The sequence below is a fragment of the Indicator indicator genome, chromosome 36 (assembly GCF_027791375.1).
Source record: "Indicator indicator isolate 239-I01 chromosome 36, UM_Iind_1.1, whole genome shotgun sequence".
Taxonomy (NCBI): domain Eukaryota; kingdom Metazoa; phylum Chordata; class Aves; order Piciformes; family Indicatoridae; genus Indicator; species Indicator indicator.
The window spans coordinates 2,279,595-2,297,202 of record NC_072045.1 but is presented as its reverse complement, the minus strand read 5'-3'; the positions used below and the strand labels follow the sequence as shown (position 1 = coordinate 2,297,202).

Below are 17,608 nucleotides of genomic sequence, written 5' to 3'. Positions count from 1 at the left end.
AGGAGCTGCTTTGCCCACAGGCACAGGGCAGGTCATGCTGAAAATGGAGTTCTTGCTGGCACTGCTTGCTCCTTCCCTACGTCTTCATCCTGGAGCCCTGAATTTTCTGGCAGTGCCAGAGTTCCTTGGAGCACCCTGTTGAATGCTATAAATAGATTTAACTCCAGAAGTGCTGCTGCTGGTGAGCAGCTCCTTTACCAGTGCCCCCCAAAGTGCTATAGCAGGCAGGGGAGGTGTTTGGCAGTGGCCATGGGCAGCTGCCTGGGCTGAATGCTGAGTCTTGGACTGTAAATATGTTGCTCATAAACTTAATCTTCCCTCCAGCCCTAGCAGAGCTCCCATCCACAGGCAGACACAGATAAGCTAAAAATTACAGGCTGGGAGAGAGCTCTCTGGCTAAATGCATCGAGGTGTGGGTTTCATTGTGCTCTCCCTTCTCTCTCAGGACTCTCTGTTCCTGCTGGCCTTTTTGCCTCATTTTGCAAGGCTTCTATTTTTGGGAGGTTTGGGGTGGAGCTTTGCAGAGTCCCACACCAGCAAAACAAGGAGGTAGCAACCCTCAGCCTCTGTGCAGAGCAAACCCAAGTGGTGGTGGTGGTGCCTGGGCTCCCAGCCTGGCCCAGCAGCACAGCTCCTGCCGTGGGAGGCAGCAGGAACAGGAGAGGCTCTCAGAGAGGTTCTGAAACAGAAACCTGGTTTGGCTTTTGTGTCTCTTGGGGCTGTTTACCAGGATCTCTGAATGTAAAACACAGCTCAAATTCTCCTTGTGTTTTGGCTCAGGCTTTTGGAAAGCTGACAGAGCTGGAAGGAAAAACAAAGTGTTGGTCATGTAAGCTGATAACTGAGCTGCTGGTTTTCACCTATCAGAGAGCTTTGCTCTGTCAGCTCTGCAGCCTTTTGCTGTTAAATCCACTGGGGTTTAACATTAGGTTGTAGTCTCCCTAAAGCAAACAAACTGAAGAGCATCACTTCAGTGAACTCCAGGGGCCCCACTCCTTCCATTGCCTTTCTGAGGCCCTCAGTGCTGTGGTGGGTACCAGGAGCCTGTAGGCAGGGCATCTCCTGAGCCCTGGAGAGCACCAATGGAACAGATCCCCAGTGCCTCCAAAACCTTTGGCAGCTCAGGTACAATCCAGCAGCCAGGCTGAGCAGCTGAAGGAGGGGATTTGGGCTCTGCCAGCTGCTCAGCCTGGCTGCAGGCACAGCTTTTACCTCCTTTGCTCCACCTTCCTTTTCTTTCCAAACCTGCAGTGGTCTGCAGTCACCCAGGAAGGGCTGTGGGGATTTGGGGGTTGTGCTAACACCTCCTCAGATGTGTAACCAGCAGCAGGCAGTTAAGTTTTGAGCGGAGCTGTGGGATAACTCTGACCAAGTTGTTTCCATCCTAACACAACCCTGCCAGACCCAGCAGTGTTTCCTACCTGTGCAGACACCACACAGGGCTGGGGGGGGAAGCTGCCCAGCATGGGGTGGGATCAGATGTCAGAAAGCTCCTCCTGCAAGGGCTGCTGCAGCACAGCAGAGGTGCAGAGTTTTACTGTGTAAACCCTGGGTTACAAGCTGGTAATCACAGGTTTGGTTCTTGCCCTCAAGTAGTTCTCAGAGAAGTTCTCCTCTGTGAAGTGCAGCTGCTGCTGGTGGTGCACTGGGGGGCAGGGGCAATCTGCAGCCTTACCTGGGCAGTGCCCACCAGGCATTTCCTTCCCAGCTCCTTGGGAAGGCCTCTGTCTGCTGCCTGCTCTGCTGGCTCCTTAGTGAGAAATTATCTTCTGGCAATTGTTAACTAAGCTGTGGCCACGAGAGCTGCCCTGTCAGCTCCAACTGCTGCATCTGAGCTGGGGAACAGGTGTGATAAGGGAGAGCTGCCTGTTCCCATCAGGGTTCATTTCCAGGTATTTCCATGAGGTGATCTTGTACCACTCCAGACTATCCAAGCTGAATAATCTGCTTAGATATGCCTGGTTGCCCAGTAAACTGGACGTGCTTTGGAGCCTCAAACTCTGGCAGTGAGCAGGCAAAAGGCAAGGCACAGTTGAAGTAAATCACCTAAGTAATGAGGAGATGGAGTTGAAAGCCTCTCCCTGTTCCCTCTCCCCACTGACTGCTGCTGAGTGCTGAGGTTCTGCCTGCACCTTGGACCTCCTTTGGTAGGAGTGAGATAAACCAACCCTCTCAGCCGGGTTTTTTCAAATGGCCTCTGTTTCAGGTGGCAAATCTGAGTGCCAAGGACAGCACTTTCACACTGAAGGATTGTGTCTACAAGGAGGTGCAGAAGGACTGGCCTGGCTACTCAGAAGGGGACCAGCAGCTGCTGAAGAGGATCCTGGTCCGGTAATTATTGCACCTGGAGCTGGGAAGCGCTGGGCCAGGTCGAGTTGCTATGCATCAGGGTCACTAATGCATCAGGGTCACTAAGTCAGCAGAGCTGTGGCAAGCTGAGTTGTCTGAATACCAAGCAGGCCTGGTTGTCATCCAGGCAGCTGCAGAGGTTGACTAAACCTGGCTTTCAAAGTGGATGCACTCTTCAGGTGGTCTTAGGTTGACTTCAGATCATAGGAACAGCCAAGGGAGAAACCTGGGTGGGAAGCAAAAGCTGTTCCAGTTGGAAGCTGATTTAAAGTGGTTGGAGGTCCTGGGAGATGGATGGATGAAGGCAAGCAGAGTATGATCCTCACTGTCCAGGGCATACCTGTGCTGCTGCTCCTCCCTGCAGAGCTGGGGTGATGGCTTGGTCCCATTGCTAAAGACTTCTCTCTTCCACAGATACAATTTCCTTAGGTGAAGCTTTGGCTGGCAGGCAGCAGAATGCATCTCCCAGGTTTCTGGAGGAGGATTCTGCTCTGAGGGTACCTGGCTTGGCACAGTTTTTTTTTGTCCTGCAGCTGCCTTGGTTTTGAGGCTTGTTTTGATGCACTGCTGGTCAAGCTGAAGTGGAGCCTGCTCTGCTGGAACAGTTTCACCATTTGAAAGCACAATTGGCTTAGAGACGACTTTGTTAAACCAACAGAAACTTGCACTTAGAGCATTCTAAAGAAAACCCAACTGGTTTAAATGGCCTTGCTGGTGGGTTCTAATGAGATGGAAAAGTACAGCTGCCCTGCAATCTTGGTGCCTTTCACAAGCAGCAGATTTCTGCCTGTGGAAAGCCAGGGGGAGCTGCTTTTTTTTCTAGAATTGTGGCATTCAGTTATGTGGAGGCCTATAAATAGACCTTGGAAAGGATGTATTCAACTGTACAAACAAAGCCCTGCTCAGGCCAGTGCAGGTAATGAGGCTACAAAATGGAAAAACCAGGCAGGGGTGAGGGCAGGAAGAGAAGGCTCAGAGGGAGCAGGCACCGGCCCCGGGCCTTACGTTGCTGCCTGCGGTCGGCTGCGTGGTTGTCTGGATCCAGCCAATTGTTCAGTGTCCTCTTGGTTTGCAGGTCTGGCTGCCGCTTGGTGGTTCATTGGAGGCAATAATCAGCACATCTGCAAACCTTAGAGCTGTATCTGGCAGTGCCCAGCTGGGGCTAGCTCTGTGTTCCTCAGGGTGTGATTTCCACCCTGCTAGTGGAGTGGTTTGCTGCTGCTGCAGGGCTGCAGGTTGAGAGTTGTCCTCTCTCATTCACTTGTCTGAGATCCAGGATGAGCATCTTAGGAGATCCCAAAATCCCAGCATGGTGGGGGCTTGGCAGGGAGCTCTGAAAACACAGAGCGGAGCAGCACAACTTTGCATGATGCAGCTTAAAGCTGTTCTTAGGAAGCTCTGAATGCAAACCCTGGTGGCCCAAAGATGTGACCCTGGTGGTCACATCTTTGTCGGTGCCATGGACAGAGGCATTGAATGCACCCTCAGCAAGTTTGCTGATGGCACCAAGCTGTGTGGTGCAGCAGACATGCTGGAGGGAAGGGATGCCATCCAGAGGGACCTTGACAGGCTGGAGAGCTGGGCACAAGCCAACCTCATGAGGTTCAACAAGACCAAGTGCAAGGTCCTGCATCTGAGTAGAGGCAATCCCAAGCACAAATCCAGGCTGGGCAGGGACTGGCTGGAAAGCAGCCCTGAGGAGAGGGACTTGTGGGTGCTCGTGGACAGGAAGCTCAACAGGAGCTGTCAATGTGCCCTTGCAGCCCAGAAAGCCAACCAGAGCCTGGGCTGCATCAAGAGAAGTGTGGCCAGCAGGGCAAGGGAGGTGATTCTCCCTCTCTGCTCCGCTCTGGTGAGACCCCACCTGGAGTACTGCATCCAGTTCTAGAGCCCCTATTACAAGAGGGATATGGACATGCTGGAAGGTGCCCAGAGAAGGGCCACCAGGATGATCAGAGGGCTGGAGCACCTCTCCTATGAGGACAGACTGAGAGAGTTGGGGCTGTTCAGTCTGGAGAAGAGAAGGCTCTGAGGTGACCTTATTGTGGCCTTCCAGTATCTGAAGGGGGCTACAAGAAAGCTGGGGAGGGACTTTTTAGGATACCAGGTAGTGACAGGACTGGGGGGAATGGAATAAAGCTGGAAGTGGGGAGATTCAGGCTGGACATGAGGAAGAAGTTCTTCCCCATGAGAGTGGTGAGAGCCTGGAATGGGTTGTCCAGGGAGGTGGTTGAGGCTCCATCCCTGGAGGTGTTTGCAGCCAGGCTGGATGAGGCTCTGGCCAGCCTGCTGTAGTGTGAGGTGTCCCTGCCCATGGCAGGGGCGTTGGAACTGGCTGAGCCTTGTGGTCCCTTCCAGCCCTGACTGATTCTATGATTCTATGAACAATGCTGCTCACAGTGCCTGGTAGAATCCTGCTTTTCCTGGTCCCACGGGGGCCTGCTGCTGTTCCTGGAAAATTTGGTTTAATGATGCTGAGGAGTGGGAGAAATCATTCCTCAACATTTGAGCTTGGGCTTCAGCCCCTTTGCAGTGTGCTTGCATCCTGAACTGCTGCCTCCTGAAGTCGATTCTAGCTGAGGCAAACTCAGCAGAAACCACTGTCAGTAATGCCTTATTGAGCTGTGCTGCAGCCAGCAGCAAGGGGATATAAATAAATAGAAATACCCTAAACACCCTAAAGTTCACTGCCAGCTCTCACTGAGCTGTGGATTGCATTCCTGAGGCTGTCATTCCTTTGGTGCAATGTTCATGGCAGCAGCTCAAGAGAAAAGAGGTGAAGCTGTCAGAAAGTTCTATCCTCGGCAGGGAATCCTCCCCTGCTCCCTCAGCCCTCTCAGCCACAGCCCCAGCTGAGACACTCCAAGGTGCTGCCTCCATTCACAGATTACAGAAATCATGGGGGGGCAAGAGACAGAGAAGCAGCTGCCATGGGTTGTTGGTTGATGGTTTCCTGTAGTAGTTTCTTCCTTGTATTTTGTCAGAAACCAAAACTGTCAGTGCCTGACCCAGCTCTCAGGGTATCTTCAGGCAGTCAGCATGGGAGCCCCAAAGGCTGTTGTGGCATGCAGGAAGGTTTGGAGTGGCATCAGTTGGCTTGGCAGGCCCAGAGCTGACCTGCCCTGAATTCTGTCTTGCAGGAAGCTCTGCCAGCCCCAGAACAGCAGCGGATTTCAAGGAGAAGCTCCTTCCCTGAGCCCACCAAAAGACAACGTGATCTCCAGCTCTCCTCCTCAGGTGGGTGGTTGGAGAGGGAGCAGCCAGGTCTCCTCTGGGGCTGCTCTTCTCCAGGCTCTCAGCCCCCTCTCAGCCTTTGCTCCCCACAGAGCTGCTCCAGGCCCCTCAGCATCTTCCCAGCTACCACTGGACTCTCTCCAGCAGTTCCCTGTCTCTTTTAAACTGTGGGGAGATCAGAGCTGGACCCAGTCCTGCAAATGTGGCCTCACTGGGGCAGAGTAGAGGAGGAGACCCTCCCTTTACCTTGCTGGCCACACTCTTGATGCATCCAGCTGGCTGCCTGTCAGAGTTGCAGGGCAGGGAGCTGCTGCTTTACTCACTGCTAATAACTGAGTGGCAGGAGGCAGTAATAAGCAGCTCCCAAACACGATTGACTTATTAAAAACCTTGACCTTTGGCAGCCTAATTGCCTGACAGATCAGGGGCAGGTTGGGCTGCTCTTTGATTTGTTGGGATGCCAGCTCATGGAGCTGTCAGGAGGCCATGGGGACTGGTTTGCCATGGCAGTGCCCTGGGAAGGAGCAGCACTGCTGACATGGGGCAGCATCAGTCCCGCTCCCACTGGTGCCTCGGAGCAGCCATTCCCTGCTGGGTTGTGCAATGCCAGCTCCTCCTCTGCTCTGGGGCAGCCCAGACAAGTTGAGAATTTATCCTTCTCCTGCCAGTGGAATGTGTAATGCCTGCTTGTCTGGACAGACACAGTGAGGATTAGTGGCAAAGTATATGAGCAGGTAACAAAATTCAGGAGCTCTCTGGCAGCGAGAACCAGGACCCTGCAGCTTGTCTGCCAGGTAGCTAAATTCCAACCCTCCTGCCCTGCTGTGGGCATGTTCCTGGTGAACGAGGAATGATCCCTGTTGTTGCAGCTTACTCAGGCACAATGCTGCAAAGAGGCTGGGCTGGGGCTTTCTTAACCTGACTCCAGAGCAGATCAGCTGATTTTGGTGTCTCTCAGAGAGAGGATGGTAGAAGGTGGCAGTTCTTAGCCCTGCTCCTGTCCTGGCCCCTCCTTCCTGGAGAGGGATGTGGGGAGGCCAGGTGGGGATATTGCAGAGCAGATTGAGCTGCCCTGGGCTCTCCAGAGCTGCCCTTTCCCTGATGAGGAGCTCCTGCTCCTCTTCAGAATTGCCCTGGCATGTGGAAAGGTTGCCTGCCACGGTGTCCTTGAGACAATCGACCCCCCTCCCCCCAGAGTCAGCAAATAGAAATGAAAACTGGGGAGAGAGCAAACTGGCAGCTCCCTGGCAAAGCAGCCAAGCACCCAGCAGCCCTCCTGTGCCAGGAGAGCGTCCAGTGGGCAGCACATGGCAGTCCTCCCTGAGACACAAAGAAAACAACCAAACACCCAAAGCAAACAGCCAGGACTGCCCTTTGTTTTCCTCTGGGCACTCAGTAACCTTTCCTCAGAGTTCCTGCAGCCCTGTGCTGCCAGGGCAGGCACCCAGCACTGTGCCGAGGGCTGCCTGAGGGCAGCTTGGCTCAGCTGAGGCCAGCAGCAGTGGTTCTGGCTCCTTTCTGCAGACTTACAGATGGCTCCTTCGTGGTGCCTCAGCCTCACCTGCACTCTGGGGGCTGTGGGCACACCAGAGCTGCTTCAAGTGGCTGCTGCAGGGCGAGGGGGAAGGTTTTCCTGAAGTTCTTTCCAGCCTGCCTGTGATGCTGAGCTTCAGAGCTCTTTCACCAGGCCATGGCTCCAGAGCAGCTGCTAGGGCTTGCCTGGGAGAGCTTGGGATGGATCAGCCTCTGTAGGACCTGGTGGGCCTGGAGCCTGTCGCAGCCTGTGAGCTGGGACGGTCGGTGGCAGAGCTCTGCCCCGGGGCTGTCCCTGGTTCTCCGGAGCTGTAGCACCACCTAGCGGTAGCCACCCGGAACCGCCATCGGAGACCCCGAGATTATTTTTCTGCTCCTTTTTGCTCCCTAGAAACGATCCCAACCTCTGGAGTTTATCGATCCCTTGGCCAACAAAAAGCCCAGGATCTCACATCTGGCTCACAGAACTCCACCCACGTTCAACGGGAAGCTGAACTCCTCCAACGGGAAGGATGCTGCTGCCCCGGCATTGCCGCCGCCGCCGCTCCCGGAGTCCGTTGGCTCCAGCTCCAGCCTGCCGGTGCTGGAGCTGCCCAGGCCTCACGATCCCCTTTCGGATGTCAGCAATGACCTGACTCACAACGGCAGAGACTGTGAGACCCCGGAGGCTGCTGACAGACTGACTCATCCCCTGCCAACAGACTGTCCCCAGACGAGCAAACACAACTGCAGCTTGTACCTCAAAAGCAAGAAAAAGTCCAAAAAGCACAAAGACAAAGAGAAGGAGAAGAAGGAGAAGAAAAATGAAGAGAAGTGCAAAGAGGAGAAGCAGGACTGTGAAGTAATAAAAAATGCTGACTTACTTAGTGTTCCCCAGGAGCAGGTCACAGGTATGTATGGGCTGGGAGGTCTTCCTCAGCCTGAGCTAAGGTCTTGGTACCAGCTGTGGGTGGTGGTCTCTGCTTGATGTTTGAGGGAAGCAGTGGTGTCCACTTGCAGAGCCCATGGCATTAACAAACCACAGAATCCCAGCGTGGGGGGGTTGGAAGGGACCTCTGGAGATCATCCAGTCCCAGCCCCACTGCCAGAGCAGGTTCATCTAGAGCAGCTTGTCCAGGGTCATGATGGCCAGGTGGGTCTGGAAGCTCTCCAGAGATGGAGATTCCACAACCTCTCTGGGCAGCCTGCTCCAGCTTCAAAGAAGTTCCTCCTCATGTTTAGATAGAACTTGGCTATGTTGCGGTTTGTGACCTTTGCCCCTTGTTCTGCCACTGACAAAAGCCTGGCCCCATCCTCCTGCCACCCCCCAGAGGTATTGATCAGCCTGCAGAAGATGCCTGCAGTGCCCCTCCCTGCAGATCCCATGCCTGCTTCCTCTCCAGGTTTTCCCTGTGCAGCCTTTGGTGCTGCTGGAGCTGCCTCAGCCTGTGTCGTGTTTCTCCTGGTAAATTCAAAGCTGCATTCATGTGGGGCTGGAGCTTGGGCACCCAGAGCAGCTGGAGAAGCAGAGCTGCTGGGGGTGCTGGGTCTCATGCTGGGGGTGGGGTGTGCTGAGTATTGCATTGATTGGTGACTCATTGAGGAACAGCTGGTGACAAAAGCTTTTCAGGAAGTCAGAGGTGAGCCTGCTGAGGAAGGCTCTGAGACCAGGACACAACCAACTCCTTCAGGCTGGAGGAGCCTCCTTATGTCCCCCCCCACTTTGCTCTGAGTTTCTGCCTTTGGGGACTGACACAGCCATGACTCAGCTCTGGGGCTGTGATGAAGATGATGTCCAGCAGCCCAGTGCTTGAGTCACTTCTGTCTGCTCTTAGGAGCTAGAGCAGAAGGCTGTGGTGCCCAATCCAATCCCTTCCCTTGCCTGCTGCTTTCCTGGCCTGTGGGACATTTCCCTGGAGCATTTGGGCTTCCCCTGCAGCCTCTGGGAATATTCCAGCCCCTTGTTATGTTTGCTACTCTACTCCTCTCCTTTCCTTTGCCCCATTGCTGCTCTCTGAAGTTGCTTGGTGCCTGAAAATCATCCAATTTGGGCTCAAAAAGGAGAGAAACTTGAAGTGGGAACTCGTGGAATTCCTGGTAAGGGAAGAGCTTCCCAGGGCAGGGAGGTTAACATGGTGCCAGCTCTCACCTGCTGCACAACCTTTGTGGCACCTGCAGAAGGCTCTTTGGTTGTTCCCTGGTGATGCTCAGTGGCAGCCATAGTTCTGCTGTTTGTGTGGTGCTGCAGAGCCAAACTCTTCAGCTGCTGCTTCTCCTTTGGCTTTGCCTTGGGAAGACTCTTGCCTGTGGATGCTGTTTTGTTCCCCATGCCTCGGGAGGTGCTGGACCTGCAGACAGCTTCTCTCTTGGTGCATGTTTTTGCCAGGGCTCCTTATAGACACCCAAATGTCCTGGATCCTCCCCCTGTTCCTGACTCTTCCCCACTTCTCCTGCTTTGTTTTCCAAACAGCTTTTAATGAGTGGCTCTTGGTAATTAGTGGGAGCTGGGGTTTGTTCCTGCTGCTCCCCTGATGTGAGGGAAGGAATCAGAGCTGGACTCAGAGCAATCATAAACAGGATGTGGTCAGCAGCTGCTTGGATCTCACATAGCCAGCTCCCAGCTGATACATCTTCTCCTTCTGTGCCTTTCTTCATGAGGGCAGTGTGGGGCTGAGCCTGCTGCTTTTGTCTGCACCAAAGAGCTGACAGCCCCTCACCAAGCCCCCTTTACCCAGGGGCTGCAGAGGGTTGCTCAGGGGGGGCCTTGGGGCCCTTCCCACTGTCAGTAGGTGGCACTCACAGGCAAAGCAAAGTTCCTCTGCTGCTGCCTTCTCCTTCAGGATATTCCTCACCCCTGTTCTGCTTCTGTCTTGCTGCTGGTCAGGGGAGGATGGAAGCAGAGCTGCCTGCAGGAGGGGGTTGAGCCTGGGGGGTGAGAGCCACACCAGGCTCCTTGCCATCCTGCATTCTGCTTGGGGAAGCCTTTTCCTGGAAGTCAGAGAGAAAAAAGCTCTAATGAGGAGTTGCTTTTCCATGCCTGGGGTGTTCTGTATTCCCTCCAGTCTGAGGCAGTGGTGGTGCTGCAGGTGAATGTGGGGCTGGGTGAGGCTGGAGGCTCTGCAGCCTTTCCTCTTCAGCCCTGAGCCTTGCTCACTGATGGTCCTTCAGCCTCACAGAGCAGGGAGACTTGGATTCATCTCTGGGGTGGGTGAGGAAGAGGCTGTGTGCCTCAACCCTCCCTCCTGTCCCCTCTGGGAGCCTGGAGCACCAAGAGCAGAAGCATGAGGCTAGAGTATTAATAGCAGTGGTGGCAGGGTCAGAAGGAAGGATTTCCACCTTGCTGAGCTCTGTGCTGCTGCTCTGGGCCTTGCACTCTGCTGCCAGAGCCACCCCATGCTGCAGGGCCTGCTCAGAGGCCAATTCACTGAGGAGGGTTCTGCTCCCCAGCACCTCAGCCCAGGCTGGTGATGTGCTGCTGACAGACAAATATCAGAGCAGCCTTCAAGTCCCAACCACCTTGCTGGGGATCTTTTCTCTCTGCCAGTTGAAAGCCAAGCAGAAGCCTTTCTGGAGTTGGATAAACTGGAGGCTGTGGGGTTTGAAGTGTAAGTGCTGAGAGCTTTGACCTTCTCAGGCCATCTCTAACCAGGTTTTTGCTTCTTGCAGGTGTAAATGGAACATGCAATAACCCTAGTGTCCAAACAGCAGCTTCAGAAACACCAGATTATTTATTGTGAGTATGCTTCTCACTTGCTTCATGGCTTTGGGATCACCTTTCAGGCTGGAGGTCACAGTGTGCTGGGGATTTGTGCTGTTGCTTGATAGAGCTTTGGCTTCAAAACACAAAGGAGCAGAGTCAGTGCAACTGGGCAGATAGGCACTGAGACTAAACTTGATACCAGGTCTGCTCCCTGCCTCCTCCTGGAGCTCAAGGTTGTCTTCCTAGAAACCAATTGTGAAATGCTTCAAGACTCATTGCACACCTTGGGAGGCTTGGGGAGGATTGAAGCTGGAAGCTTAGGAAGGGATCTGCTGCAGTGTTCCGAAGGACAGAGCCAAGGAGGAGGGTTGAGAGGCTGGCTCAGTCCTCCCTTCTGCAGAGCCAAGGTCACCCACAGGAGCCAGTGAAATGCTCCTGAGGAGGCTGTAACCCCTGGGTGAGGTATTGAGGTTGTTTCACCTCTTGACTCTTCAGTCAGATCCTCCTGAGGTTAATCAAACCAACTCCTGTCTGCTGAGGCATGAAAATCCCTCTGCACAGAGCCCAAACCTGCTCCACAGCCCTAAGACAGGGCAGCAGTGAAGCTGGGGGGCAGGGGGTCAGCCTGGACTCTGTGCCGTCAGGTCTGCTCTGGCTGTGCCCTGGCACTGGGAGGGGACAGGAGGAGACCTCCATCCAGGCTTGGCTCTGCAGGGGCAGTCACTGGAGCTGGCTGGAGGCTGTGGAGGGTTCTGGTGTGGGTACAAAGCTGTGGCTTGCTGGGCTGGATGAGCCACACAAACCACTGCTTCCAGTTGGCATCTCAGAGGAATGTGGATGGCTGGGGGGCATTTTGCAGCAGATGTGCTGGGCCCTCCTATAGACACTGCAGCTCCTTGTCCCCTCTCCAGAGACATCCTGGGGGGCTGGGGATGCCTGGGGCCTCTGTCTCACCTTTTGCTACCATCTGACTGCTCCTGTGGTCAGCTCCTTAAATCTTGAGAGCTGTGGCTTCTGTTTTGATCACAGAGACATAGCTCTCATACCAGTGAGGACAACTCCCTCATCCCACAGCAGCCTGTCCTGTGTGGATGCTGATTTGTGCTGACCCCCAGCAAGAACTCAGCCCCTGAGGGCTGGAGGGTTAGAGTCAGCTCCTGCAGGCTGGATGAGCAGAGGGAAGGTTCTCCCTTCCCTGGGTACCTGATGTAGCTCATCCCTGCTCCCACATGGAGCTGGCACTGCTGCAGACACTGAGGTGGCAAATGAAGAGTCATCAGCTCCAAAGAAAGATGAATCTTACCCTGGAGAGGGCTGCTGCTGGGCTCTCTGCTGAACATCAGCTCTGTGAGCTGAGCAGCTCCCAGAGGGCCTCAAAGGCTCATCTGAGCACAGACCCTTGACTTGGGTTCCCCTTGGGGGGACCTTCAGGAGGTGGTGGAGATGTGCTCAGAGTGCTAAGGGTGGCTCCTTGTGGTGTGCTGGGTGCCTGCTATATGCCTTTGCAGCCTCCTGACGCTGGCAGTGTCCTATCCCTGCTGTTCCCGGGGCTGGCACCGACACAGGACTCCACGTTCCGTGGTGCAGCAGTATCTGAGCGTCCTCCTACGCCCTCAGCTGCTCCCAGGCTTTGCTGTACCTGCCTGTTCCAGGCTATCTAGCAGAGATAGGGCAGTGTGGGAGCAAGCCGTGCCCTGCCTCCTCTCCCCGGGCCCCAGCAGCCCTGCTGCCAGCTGCTAACCCCTGCGCCGCTGCCACCCGGGCTCTGGCCTGGCCCCCACCGCCACCTCCAGGCTGCTTCTGGCCATGCCGTGGCCGAGCGCCGCGCAGGCTGCCCAGGAGGCTGAGCCCTACTTGTCCCTGCAGGAAGTACGCAGCCATCTCCTCCTCGGAGCAGCGGCAGAGCTACAAGAACGACTTCAACGCAGAGTACAGCGAATACCGCGACCTGCACGCACGCATCGAGCGCGTCACGCGGCGCTTCACACAGCTGGACGCGCAGCTGCGCCAGCTGCTGCAGGGCTCCGACGAGTACAAGGTACAGCAGCGCCTCCGGCCGGGGCTGCAGCTCCTCCAGGGCCGTGGGGCTGGGCCGGTGCCGAACTTCCTGCCTGGTGCTCCGCAGCCCGCTCGGTGGCTCCCTGCTCCTGGGCTCCTGAGCCCCAGCACACATCGTGGGACTTGCTGAGAAGGAGAGGACTCAGGCAGACAGTTGGTGTCCTTGGCCAAAAGCTGCTGGAAGCTATTAGTGCAGCCCGGGCAGAGTGCTGGGAGCTGCACATGTGGGAGCACATCGGGGCTGCGGGGGAGCGAGCGCAGGCTCAGCGCTGCTGGGGAGCTTTGGTCCCAGGAATGCTGCAGGGTTTGTCCTGTCAGAGTGATCCTGAGAGCTTTAACTGCTCGTTATCTTGAGAGCACCTCGCTGAGGGCAATCAGCAGAGCTGTTCCAGAGCAGCTCTTCTGCTTAGTGCTGTTTTCTGCCTCAAACATCCTTCCCCCTCCTCTTGGGGAGGCTCAGGGATTCCTCACTAAATTATTTTGATGTCTGGGAGAAAAAAGTTTGTTGGAGCTGCCAAGGAAATGGCAGCTGGCCTGGCACCCAGGATGTCTGGCACAGGTAGTGCTCGTGGGGCCTGATCCCTTCAGTGCCCTGAGTCCCAGAGTGGGAGTTGGTGAGGCTGGTTGCAGCTATCAGCTGTGCTCAGGGAAGCTGGGAGGGTGCAGGTTTGGGTTGAGATGTGGAAGAAATGTGACCACTGAGCCAGCAGCAAATGCCTGCTGCATGAGCGCAAAGGGCTGTGGGCTCTCTGGAAAATAAGAAGTTTTGTTTTCCTTTTTTCAGACCATCCATGATCAAATTTTACAGGAATACCGGAAAATTAAAAAGGTGAGTCAGGAGCAGCCACAGAAAGGCTTCCTGGGAGGTGCCCTGGTGGCTGAGATGGGTCCTTGCCAAGGGGCACAGGCAGCCTCTGGAGCGTTCAAGCAGATCTTTGTTCAGCTTGAGCTTCTCCCAGATGTGATCCCTTCTCTCAGGAAGGGTTTGGGGGGAGCTGGGGCTGGTCCTGAGGCCCTGGGGAACATTCAGCTGTGGTGGTGCCATGCTGAGAGTGGGAAGAGTTCAGTCACTGCCTTTGACCCCCTAGGGAGAGCACAGCTTGGGGCTCAGCTGCAGAGGCTGAGTGACAGCCTGGGCTCTGCTTTGGTTACAGGATGAATCCTTTGGGTCCTTTGGGTGCAGAGTGCCCTGTGGGGCCCAGCATGGCCCTGTGGTATGTGGGGCACGCAGTGCTGTGCAGCAGCAGCTGCTGGCTGGAGCTGGCTGAGGTGGAAGTGCCAAGGCACACACCACAGGTGCCTTTGGCTCTGGAATCTGCAAATCCACCCTGAGCCCTGCTGCCCAGGAGAGATTTAGGAGCTCTCTGGAGAGGCTCCCTGCTTGTTCCAGAGCTGCCAGGCTCACAGAGGAGGGGACAGAGGGCAGGCAATGCCTGCTGGAAGATGTTGTGTGTGGCCCAATGCTGGTACTTGGTGCTGAGGCTCCTGGGGCTGGATGCTGGTGACGGGGGCGGTTGTTCTTTGCCTCCTTTGAGCAGAGCAGGGTCAGGGCTGCTCTGCTCTGCTCTCCTCTGAGCCTCCCTTGGGTTCAGTGTAGGTGTCAGCAGGTTCTGAACCACTGCATTCTCCTTTCTGCTTTCAGACTAACCCCAACTACAGCCAAGAGAAGAATCGCTGTGAATACCTCCACAACAAACTGGCCCACATCAAAAAACTGATAGCAGAGTATGACCAGCAGCAGTTCTAGCTGGCACTGCCCCAGCCTGGGGAGGGCAAAGCAAAACCAATCCAACACCAACCAAACCAGGTCACCTGGACATTATGTTCCCTTTTGTACACTTGGATACCTTCAGAGATGAGAATTGATCTTCCTGGGTGAAGAACTCGAGGTCGTTGGCTCTGCCCTGGCTGGGTGGCAGTGCCCAGCACGACCCTCTGCAGCCTCTGGATCTTGGAATGTAACAGGAAAAACAAATCTGCTGGTTGGCAGCCAGCCTGTGACACTGAAGGGAACCTTGCCTGGAGTGACCGAAGCTCCCAAAGGTTGAGAAGCAGTTTCCATGGAGGCCAAGCTGGGCCTGAGGTATAACTGGGGCCACTGGGTTACAAATTGCCCTTCAGATGGGAACTGGAATGCTGCTGGGTTACCTTTTCTGGCACCTGTGACTGTTCCACCTGTGACAGCACCAAGCTGCCTGCTCCACAGCCTGGAGATCCTCCACCAGCTCCCCACAGCTTCTTGCTCCTGCTGCTGTCACCCCCAGGGTGTGCTTCTCGAGCTGGCTGTGTCCCAGGAGGGGGACTCCCTTTGTGCAGTGCAGGGCTGATCCTCCATGGTTTGCTAACCCCAAAACCCACTCAAATCTCCAGATTTTTTCCTTTCCCTGCTTTTGAGTCTGGAAGCAGCAGGGGGAGGTTCTGCAGTGGCCTCTCCAGCAGGCAGGGTCCTTCCTGCTGGGGCTGGGGGCAAGCAGCCCTGGCTGGCCTCTGATCCCTTCCTAGTGAGGCAGCTCCTGTTTCATTCAGCCCTGGGGACCTTCCCTGCTCTGGTTGTGCATCAAAGGCTTACAGACAAAAGCAGCTTCTCCCCTACCACTGCCTCCCTTTCTCCTCTCAGCCCCAAGTGCTCCAGACCCTTGGCCAGTCTCACATCTGCAGTGTTGTTGCAGCTCATTGGATGTCCACCCAGAGTTCCCCTACCTTGAGGGGGGTTGAGGTTTCTTTTCCCTTCCTGCTTTTGGTTTTTTCCTTTTCCCTCTTGGTTTTTGCTGCTTGTCTTTTTTTTTTTTTCCTCCTCCTGGTTTAGTGTGGGTTTTTCTTCCCTGTTGTTGGGTTTGTTTTCGTTTCCCTCCTGGTTTTGTCCTGTTGGGTTTTTCCCTCCTGTTTGTTTTTTCTTTTCATGTGTTTGGGTTTTTCCTACCCCCACCCTTTTTTTTTTTTTTGTTTTGTTTTGCTGTTAGCTTTGGGGATTTTTTTTCCCCTTCTTTTTTCTGTTGCTTTGGGTTTTTTCCTCCCTATTTGGTTGGGTTTTGGTTGTTTTGGTTTTTTTTTTTTTTTCACCTCTTGGGTTCTTTCCTTCTCCTGATTTGTTGTTTTGTTGTTTTCTTCTTGCTTTGATTTTCTTTCCTCCCTGGTTTATTTTGTTTCCTCCTGGTTTGGTGTTTTCTGTGGTTTTTTGTTTGTTTGCTGTTTCTCCTCCTGGTTTGAGTTTAGTTTTTCCCCTTCTGTGTTTTTTTTTCCCTCCTGGTTTTCTGTTGCTTTATTTTTTCCTTATGGCTTTTTAAATTTTTTTTCTCCTGTTGTTCGGGTTTTGTTTCCCTTTTATTTTTTCTCTCAGTATTTCTAAAGAAGCAGCAGCAGCAAATCCTCATTCCCAGAGCAGGCAGCTGAGCGTGAGAGCAGCAAGGTGCAGCTTTCCCATGTGGGTCACTTCCACCCTGGGCTTTATCTCCCAGCTCTCTGCTGCATTTTGGGTTGGGTTTTGTTGTGGCTTTTGGGGTTTGGTTGGTTTTGTTTTGTTGGGTTTTGTTTTGGGTTTTTTGTTTTGTTTTTTCCTTTCCTTTGGCCTCGAAGGGAACGTTTTTAAGAGTATGGCCAGGGTGTGAGAAATGCCAAAAAGCACAAAGGTGTCCTTTAGCTCTGCTGATTCTTTCTCTCCCCTTTTCAACCCTGCCAGCCAGGATTTGACTCCTTCCCGCTTCCGTTTATCTCGCAGTCAGGGATTCCTTTCCCCTGGCATCTCCTGCCCTTGGAGGTTGCTCTGAAGTCTTTTCACCCATGGGCAGAGTTAAGGAGGGGAGCAGGGTTGGTCTCTTTCTCCCCTGTCCCCTCCCCACAAAGTGGCTCCATCTGCACAAGAGCAAAAGGAGCCAAAGCAGCAGCTCTGCTCAGCCAGCCTGGGTCACTGGTTTGCTTCCTCCCTGCAGTGTCCTCAGTGTCTCTGCCCTCTGCCTTGCACCCAGAGCTCACCAGGGCTCTGCCATCCCCTTCAAACCACAGATGCCCAAAGGGACACTGCTGAGCTAGTGACCCTCTGGCCATAAGCCACCAATTGCCACTGCACAGCCACATTCTGCTGGCCTGCAGAACCCAAAGCTGCTCAGAAGTGGAGGAGGAGAGCAGGGGAAGAGAGGTGATGGCCAAGTGCTCTTCAGGGTGAGAGCCTCACTGGCGAGGTCCCAGGGAGTGTCTGGGGGCTTTTGGAGCACTTCAGTCCCATCTCTTCCTCTCCAGATAGGTGGCTGGAGGTCAGGGAGCAGTTTCTCACCACCTGCCTCCTGTGCTGCTGCTTGGCAGGGAATGCTGGAAAGCAGAGGGGGGCAGAGGCAAGGAGTTGCTGTCCAGAGAGCTTTGGGGGGTGGCTGGTGCCTTGCTCCTGCTCCAGCTCCCCAGACCTGCAGCTGTGAACTCTTGCACCAGGGTGGATTTTGGTGGAGCTGCAGGGAGCTGGGGAGGGGGCTTTAGGCTGTGTGGAAGAACCAGGACCTGCTGTGAGCTTTGTCACTGCAAACCCAGCTGGTGGCAGCCCCCCAAGTGGCATCAGCAGGCACAAAGCTGCTGGTGAGTGCCTGGATCACAGATGGCAGGAGGGGCTCCAGCTCCAGGATGAGGAAATTCCTCCATGGAAACTCTTCTCCTTCTGACCCTTACTCTTTTGAAGGGGGATTTTTGTTGCTTTGGGGAGGGGGTGGGCCACAGAGATGGATCTCAATCTTTATACATCTGCTATAAGATATTTTTGCAAACAGAGTTGTA

The 17,608-nt window shown here is 54.6% G+C and overlaps 1 protein-coding gene across 2 annotated transcripts in view; it reads left to right on the top strand.

Moving 5' to 3' along the window:
• ELL (elongation factor for RNA polymerase II) overlaps positions 1–14,633 on the top strand; it is a 46,342-nt gene extending 31,709 nt beyond the window's left edge. Inside the window, exons 6-12 of one of the 2 annotated variants that reach the window (XM_054396203.1) lie at positions 2,207–2,331; positions 5,490–5,586; positions 7,508–7,982; positions 10,762–10,828; positions 12,662–12,833; positions 13,638–13,682; positions 14,496–14,633. In XM_054396203.1, the coding sequence (XP_054252178.1) occupies positions 2,207–2,331; positions 5,490–5,586; positions 7,508–7,982; positions 10,762–10,828; positions 12,662–12,833; positions 13,638–13,682; positions 14,496–14,600 (1,086 nt within the window). In that variant the 3' untranslated portion in view covers positions 14,601–14,633. Of the gene's footprint in view, positions 1–2,206; positions 2,332–5,489; positions 5,587–7,507; positions 8,007–10,761; positions 10,829–12,661; positions 12,834–13,637; positions 13,683–14,495 lie in introns of both variants that reach the window. The other variant, XM_054396202.1, reaches the window with a different exon arrangement.
• Positions 14,634–17,608: the final 2,975 nt, after the last annotated feature.